Source organism: Patiria miniata, unplaced genomic scaffold (genome assembly GCF_015706575.1).
Source record: "Patiria miniata isolate m_02_andy unplaced genomic scaffold, ASM1570657v1 HiC_scaffold_19, whole genome shotgun sequence".
NCBI lineage: Eukaryota > Metazoa > Echinodermata > Asteroidea > Valvatida > Asterinidae > Patiria > Patiria miniata.
Window position 1 is genome coordinate 45200 of NW_024037057.1, and position 8609 is coordinate 53808.

The 8609-nt window shown below is 39.3% G+C and overlaps 1 protein-coding gene across 1 annotated transcript; it reads right to left on the reverse strand.

The window, feature by feature from the left end:
* Positions 1-4030: 4030 nt before the first annotated feature.
* On the reverse strand, positions 4031-8216 carry LOC119725970 (angiopoietin-1 receptor-like). Its single transcript, XM_038197596.1, has 9 exons — positions 8036-8216; positions 7817-7927; positions 7309-7475; positions 6838-6951; positions 6586-6656; positions 5909-5949; positions 5658-5754; positions 4675-4780; positions 4031-4112 (listed from the first exon to the last, which is right to left on the reverse strand). The coding sequence occupies exons 1-9, from the start codon at positions 8214-8216 to the stop codon at positions 4038-4040; spliced, it is 963 nt and encodes a 320-aa protein (XP_038053524.1). The 3' UTR covers positions 4031-4037.
* Positions 8217-8609: the final 393 nt, after the last annotated feature.

Genomic DNA, 8609 nt, shown 5'->3' on the forward strand with positions numbered 1-8609 from the left:
TGAATTAGGAACGCAGTCTCGAGAAGCAGTTTTTGTAATATTTAAGGTTTGGGTTTTGAGGGTTTTTTGGTTGGTTTCCTTCTCTTTTTTTTTTTGGGGGGGGGGGTTAGGTGGGGGTACCCAAACCGTTTACGCATTGAGCAATTTGGAAACAAAGTCATGCTCGTACAAGATGTGAAGTGAAGGGGATAACGCGAGAGCGCATGGCGCAATATTTTAATGGTCGAGCGGTCTTCAAAATGCACGCAAATAATAAGCGTTGTTTATGCACTCCTCACGGCCAGTGGTTAGTGAAGGAAAGTGCACGCACCCACGGATTTGAGGCTGGGACAGGTTAGTCCTCAGCCTCGTCCCTATGGTGTCGAGCATTAAGCGCCCCAACTACCTGCTCTCTCATCCTGGTATTGGATCATTTGCATGTGCAAGATGTTTGAACACGAATGCAAATAAGGAAAAGTCTGGTGCCTGCCTGTGCGTTACATTAGCGTTTTGTTTTGTTTTATGCGGTGTATTGGGTAAACCTATAATTACCTATATTTGGCGTCATCAGGCAGCAAATTAAAAGCGATATTCTTTGAAAGAGGACCATTTTCTGTGACCCTAAAGGAGCCGGTTTATTTTGGCCATCTCACAGCCCTTAGATCTCAACAATCTTGTGAAAAAAATTATGAAACTGGGTGCATGCATAGAGCAACTTAACATGAACATACCTAAACAAATTCATGACTATGGGATAAAGGATTTAGAATTATGGCTTATTAATTATTCATATGCAACAATGGTAATAATGCTTTGTGTACACTATATTTATGTGGAAATTCACTTTTCACGAAAATTGTTTGGCTGCGAGGCAACCCATGGTCGGATCTTTATGTTGAGGCAGGAGTGCGGCAGTTCGTCAAAACGCCGGTTTTCTGCCGAATGTAACTCGGCAATTCAAGATGGCGAATCAAGAGAAGAAACGTGATTCCGCAACAAATTCCTTCTGCTAGAGGAAAACCACTGTACTTCAGCAATCCATTCTTTTTTGGCCTTCTTAGGGAGAGTTTTATTTGTTTGCTCGCTAGTTCTGAACTACTTCTCGCTCGAGAAAAACTCACAATATCCAGATATTGTCGGCGTTTAGCAAAAAAATACCGGATGGCTGGATCTGCTGCTCAATGCGCATTCAGAAAAAAAAAATGCGTTTCGCGTATCCAAGGCAACCTTCGAATTCATACTTTCACAAAATAAACATGACTTGGAGCAAAACACTGTGACAGAAGTCCCAATTTCTCCGAGGCATAGGTTGGGGTTTTGTCTGTATAGACTGGCTAGAAGATATTATAATTTCACTGTTGCTGAAATGACTGCTGTAGGTGCGTCTACTCTCCCAGCCATCGATGCAGAAATTTGTGAATCCATCATCAGAAATATGTGGGACATATCAGTCACTCAATTGTTTCCCCCAAATAGGCGTGCTATTTGCATGCCCGTTTTAAAACGGGATCACTGCGTTTCTGAATGGGGACGTGCAATTTAAATTCGACACGGCAGAAATACGACGTTCAGATTTCTGTCGCTCTTCTGCCGAACTTTAAAACAGGAGTGCGGCGTAGTTGCTGCAAACGTCGAATTTTGCAGTGACAACAGTTTACAACACATATGGCAAGTTACGACGTGTCTTTTGGTCATCGCAAAATACGATGCATCCAGTTTTATGCCATTACCATTAAATAAACAACACAATAATACCGATACATTGTGTGTGAAATTGCAAATTGACTATGAATTGAATTAAATATGAATTTATACGAGTAAAGTGCAGTGGAAAACTCTAAGTCCTTCAAACGTATCTGATCTCTAATTTGAGAAGAGCAAAACTAGGAACTATAAACGATTTACGATTTAAAATCACTCTCATCTCAGATTAAAATATATGCCTATAACCTGAAGTGACAACTCGATCTACACGATTGAAAGCCATTCGGTCTTAATTATATTGTCACTATCATTTTAATGGTTGTATAACATGTTTCCTGGTATATAGGCTAGTGGTTTGGGTTTTCACTCTTTGCAAATAAAAGAGTAGGCTTACACTACGGCAGTATCCACATTTATTTCCTTTAATAACCACCTAGTTGACTTACCACTCAAATTTGCTAGCTGTTGATACTATTGTTCAACTATTAGTGCAGGGCTGAGGAGTGTGGAGGGTAAATGGCGTCCAGTGCTATAAACCAGGGCTTGTTATAATTATGTTGCAATATTGAGATGCTCGTATTCCCACAATCAGCCTTCTTACTGCATATCTTCATTGACCTTTCATCCTTACGTCAAGATGCACGCGCGTAGATAACAAATTACAGATATTTGCCCGTTTGCATATTAACAGCAAACAACAGGCTGGTCAGGTTGAAAAAAAAAAAACATTAAAAACACTCAGGATTTCAACTTTGTCGCTGGCGGTGAAACATGCTGCTTCAAGTAAGAGCGGTACAATCGGTATCCAGCCTCGAAATCAATTATTAAACCAGGTGAGTACATAAAAAGGGTAACCACAGAAAATACATACACAAAAAAAGACACATAACCTTGTGTGAATCAAATTACAGAAATGTTCTCCATCTATTTTGTTTGACACCTAAGGACTGAGTTAACTTGGGACCGAGTTGACCTCGACCGAGTTGGTTTCGAGTCAACTCGGTCCCAATCCATGTCAGTTCAACTCATTACAAAGTCAACTCGGTACCTGGTTAACTCGGTCTCAGGTCCACTTGGTCCCAAGTCAACTCGGTTCCACATCAACTTGCTAGGGGAAAAATGCTCTAGCAAGGCACTAGGAGCGAACATCAAACTGCGTCATGTTAGGGGCCGTGCCATGTTAGGGGTACATCAACAATACGCCATGCCGAGGTTACGCGTTCCACACAAACCTGGCCTGATAATTTTAAGTGTTTAATTGAATATCAATTATACCCCTTTTTAATGCAATATAAGCTTTACACGAAGCTGTTAATACAAATGATATTGAAAGCAGAAATACAACGGCCCAACACTAGCATCAAAAGTACAAACGTGGATAATTTTTGCATAACGTTTTCCTAGCAGCAAATTATAACCATTTAAAGATATCTGCGTATATACGGCTAATTTCCAGTTCATAATTGTTACATAGTTCCAAAATAAGATATAACCTGCCACCAAATTCAAACAAACATTTCCGATTCCTCTTGTCGTGAAACATTTTCAAAAATATACAATAAACTTCATTTTCAAAAATTTACAATAAACTCTGCCGTTAAAAGCAGGCTTATACCAGTCAAGTAATATATGGTAAACATGAAATATGCAAGTTCCATGTAATTACATTTAGATTTTTACTTCTTTTTCTTTCACCCTTTCAAACGAGCACTGAGGAGATTCAATGCTACGTTTCTCCCTATTTAGCAACAATTTAATCAAAATGAATGAAATATGTCGAAACTACAGATTCAGTAGATATAGGTATTTGAGAAACATTGTATCTTCATTTTACCACGACACATAGCGAAATCTTGTTGAAATCTCCTCCTTCCAATTTTTTTTCTATACTTTTTGGCTTCCAACCTCTTGGTATTTGGTTTGACAATTGAGAAAAGAATTCACATTTGCAGATATGTAACCAATTGCAAACTAAACTAAAGTTGGTAAGTAGGGAGCAGAATATAAAGGGAAACAATAATTTTGTTCGCGGCGGTTTTGAATTCAGCATTTCGAGAAAATGACGACAATTCCTTAAAACATCAGTAGGCGCAAGGATTTCACAAGAGCACTGATCCCTGTATTTACATACATTAAATGATATATCATGTCGGTTAAATGTTTGCAATTGCTGTCAAATACCTTTTAAAAAAAAACGGAACGGAACAATGACTAATAGCGAGCTCAATTTAAAAAAAATATCGATATGGATTGCAAAATAAACCATGCGTTTTTACGCGCTTAAAAATGTTGAAAGATCTGCTGCAGCCATGGTTTACATTCTCTTCAGCTTCGATGTTTACTGTTTTTTTTTGTTAGTTGTCATCAAACTCTGGGCGAATCATCATGTGCATGTATTCCTCAGTCTTCGGTAGCATTCGCATGTACGTCTACAGAGAGAGAACACGTTCACCATAATATGTGTTGGAATCAATGTCTTATTTTGGACCTTGCGAAAATGTGATATACACAGGCCCCCACCTAACCACACAAACATAATACATAAAGATACAGGAAATGGGTCATTTGGGAGACATTCTCATAGACTTGTGCACAACATTTTTTTTTAAATTTCATTGTGCCCTAACCCAATTCCCTTGTCCCTTTTCACGAATTTCAATATATTACTAAATAGACTCCAAGCCACCAATTTAATCTAATTGCGACATCAACATTTTGCCTCTGAAGGGTGGCTGTGACATAAGGGAGACATAAAAAATGTCTCCCTAATAACTGATGTCTCCCAACGTGTGAAGAAATTACGATGCGTATCTCCTAAATGTACCTTTACACGTATACCAGTAATAATAATGACAATGATAATAATAACAACAATGCACACCAAATTTTACAAACAAGTACACCCTTCAATAAAAATGATGTGCGCCTATGAATGATAATGGTTTAGGCATAGGCATGTCCAGTTTACTGCTTTCACATATCAACACTCACTTGCTCATTTGGGTTGTCAGCCATACTCGTCAGACGAGTCACTAGTTGATTGAAACTAGGCCGTTTGGCCGGGTCTACCTGCCAGCACATCAACATCAGGTTGTAGCTACAAAACAACATGTTTGTTTGTCATTTACAAACGACAGTGTAGCTACTACACAGAGTAGTTTTGTATTTGAATTGTTTACAAACGACATTAAAGCTACTTGATACATTAAAAAGTATCTTTATTTGTAAGAAAAATGATGTGAGAGTAACGAGAACTTTGTTTAGGAACTATAGGACAGGAACTATAGGACATAACCACATACTGACAGAAAACAAGGTAAGCTCAATATCAGTTTCAAACAAGTGAACTAGTTAAAGGGAATATACAACATTTGCAAACATCGAAAAATAAAACTACCAACTTTTTGCGAAATACCTTAATAGGATGTTGGTAAATGACAGTCTAAAGCATCCTGTAAAATTATGGCACCTGGTATACTGTCATTTTAAAGAAAAGTGTTATTTTTGTATCAATTTCCAACGCTGATCGGCCGATCAGCGTTGGAAACAACTGGCTTTTTTTTCAAATACTGGCCCCAATTGACCATCGCACTTGTTTACAATCGATTACAAACCTATGAACGGGTACGAGCCAGCTAGACTGGCTCCCTAACCTTACAATTCCCCAATGTATGTAAACTGCTCTGTTTCTTCTAATATGGAGTCAGGGAACCAGACTACAGGAAAATGATCGTTTTTCTTGGTTTTTATAGCATTTTCGAACCCAAAACCTCCAAAAAGTCAGTGTAACTATATTTGCTTTATATTTCCAACCCCCCAATTCCAACCATTTCTGAAAATTACAGCAAAAGCAAATGATGTATATTCCCTTTAAGTTAAGTTGAGATGATACAAAACAAATAAGTATTGATGCATGGACTATTAGATATGAAAGCATATGTATATGTTTAAACCTAATAATGAACACATCTTACATTTCATCATCACAGTTGCTTGGTTTGGTCATCCGATATCCAATCTCCAACCTCGACATCAGGTCCTTAGTTTTTATGTTTTCATAAGGAGTGGCACCTTGAAGGAACATTATTCAACGAAACAAATAATAGTGAGAGAGCATGTAGGCCTACAGCCCAATACTGCGTGACTTATTAACTGAGAAATATTGCCTTTTGGGAGTACCCATAACACGGGAGATTCTTCCTTCATTAACAACGCCATACATTACCTAGGGTCGCAATTTCCCAGAGAAGGATTCCAAAGGACCATCTGAAAGATGAAATGATAATAATAAACGTCATGATGTGTGACTTGTTTGAAGTAAATGAAATTGTTTGCAGAGTCGTAGCAAGGTCATTCTTAGCAGGTTGGGGGTACCATGAACACATTGCACTCGGCTTATCCGTGCGGATAACGATAGGTAGCGTTTTCATGTTAGCACAATTGCCGAAGTTTGCGCAACGTTTTAAAACGGATTACGTTTCGATAGTGCGAAGTACCAGTGGTCCGAAGTACCATTGGTCCAAAGTCCCATTGGTCCGACGTCCCATTGGTCCGACGTCCCATTGGTCCGACGTCCCATTGGTCCGACGTCCCATTGGTCCGACGTCCCATTGGTCCGAAGTCCCATCGGTCCGAAGTCCCATTGGTCCTACGAAACATAATACTGTGTAGTTCCACTGGTTCAGGTTAACTGACCCTAACCCTAACCATAATCCTATGGGGCGTAGGACCAATGGGACGTCGGACCAATAGGACGTTTGCACCAATGGGATGTATACAGCAATGGGCCGTCAGACCAATGGATGTATACAGCAATGGGCCGTCGGACCGATTGGACTTCGGACTATAGAGACGTCCCCTTAATAAGGGGCACTCGTTAAAAAGGGATACGATCTTACTTACACGTCACTCTTGGATGAGTAGGCATTATAAGTCAACGACTCCAGCGACAGCCAGCGAGTAGGAACACGAGTCTACGAAGAAAATATAAAGTATACTTTCGCTTGAGAACAAAAGACCAGGTCAAACTTGAAAGCATTATTTCAACAGTCTCGAAAGCTGCTGTAAATGATAACTGCGCAGATACAGACCAATAAATATATTCTCTTTCGAAAAGCAAAAGCAAAGCAACAACTATTGTGGAATTTCTTTTACCTGTGATGTCTGCACGTAGATATCTTCCCCTCGCGATAAACCAAAATCAGAAACCTTGGCAACCAGTTGATTGTCAAGGAGGATGTTTCTTGCCGCCAAATCACGATGAATTACCTGCGACAACCAAAACATGTTTTAATAATAAAAGGTTGTACAGACACTGTCTCAGTTTAAAAAAAAAAAACATGTTGATGGTATTCATTTTGCAGTATTTGAGTATAATTATTAACATTTATCGACTTTTCCCTGTGGCATGGTTTGGATTCCCAAAAATGCCAAATTCATTTGATTTCCATTTGATTTTCCCATGATATACGGGTTAAACCATTTCATGTCTCAAACTAAAATTTCTGCGTCTTCAGTTATGCCTTTTCGCTGATTGCCTGCCATGCCTGATTACTTTTGAGGGATACTTGGTTTCGTTTATACCAACAATCATTATTCCACAAAGAACAATATACCAATACTAACTCTCAATGCAGCAAGGTGTTGCATTCCTTTGGCAACATCCAAAGCAAACTGAATTAGTTTCTCAGAAGACAGAGTTGACTGTTCATCGTCATCCTGGGATCGAGCGTTTCTCAGGTAGGTGCGCAGATCACCGTTGGGCATGAACTCCAAGGCCACGTACAAAATGTCTGGTGAATCAGGAATGTTTTATCTTGATTAATGTACTCGAGGTTTGTATGTCTGTGACGGGTTCGGGCAAGACTTTTGAGAAAGTTGGAAAGGTTCAAAACTATCATTAACGGCCAGTGTTGTATTGAAAATTACCGTGTGTATTGTCTTTTAAAACTGAACATTGTGACATGCAATCATGTGTTCCCCAAGAGAGTTTGTCAGACGGAATAATTTGACTCGGGGAATGGTACCATTACCATATTCTAACCAAGTAACATTTCGTTTTAAATTTACCATGTAAACACTTAACATACTTGGCACATTAACACTCACATTTTAAACTACCAATTTCACTTACCATCATGTTGACAAGCACCAAGAATACTGACCACGTTCGGGTGCCGTCCAATTTTGGTCAGAGTTCTGAATTCCTCCATGAAATTCTGTCGATCGTTATTCGACTCGGAAGCTGTGAAAAATGTAAAAAATAAACAAAACTTTAGCAATAAAAGTAACTGACAGATTAGGCTCCTAGTCAGTATTGTTTGAGATATCGAAAGATGTACACTCCACGTACCCTTCAGTGTCTTTATAGCAGCCTTGAAAACTTCTCCTTCAACCTTCACTGCTCCGTCTCGAACTTCACCGAAATTTCCCTTTCCCAAAACCTTTTCGCCGATCATCATATTTCTAAATGGGATGTTCCAGCTCTGGGCCCAAGATGGCAGACCTTCATCCTCACAGGTTGGAGATGACATATTAACTGCAACTACTTCCAATGATGATGTGCAATCACGAGCAACGTTGTCATAGTCTGATACCTCATGTGGAGATATCCGACTCTCATAGTCCGATACCCCGTCTGGAGATATCTGATTATCAAAACTGATCTATGAAAAGCAAACATGAAATACATCGACAACGCATTTAAGGGGCCGGGTTATCTCTCAGCGCGGGGGGGAGGGGGGGTACCCCCTTTAGATCTCGGCCATCGATGACGAACAACTTTAAAACTCGGTACATGCAGAGAGCAATTCTTCATGAACATACCAAGAAATTTCATGACTAAAGGTCAAAGGGTTTTAGGAATTATGGCTCATTATTTATTCATATGTATGAATGGCAATTCTGGTCTGTGTACACGACGTATG

What these genes read in the sequence shown, in the direction of transcription:
- LOC119725970 (XM_038197596.1), bottom strand. Translation starts at nt 8,216, where the DNA reads ATGTCATCTCCAACCTGTGAGGATGAAGGTCTGCCATCTTGGGCCCAG. An exon ending in TGCTATAAAGACACTGAAGG is followed by an intron (nt 7,928 to 8,035) that starts GTACGTGGAGTG and finishes CATTTTTCACAG; the next exon opens with CTTCCGAGTCGAATAACGAT. An exon ending in TGGTGCTTGTCAACATGATG is followed by an intron (nt 7,476 to 7,816) that starts GTAAGTGAAATT and finishes CTGATTCACCAG; the next exon opens with ACATTTTGTACGTGGCCTTG.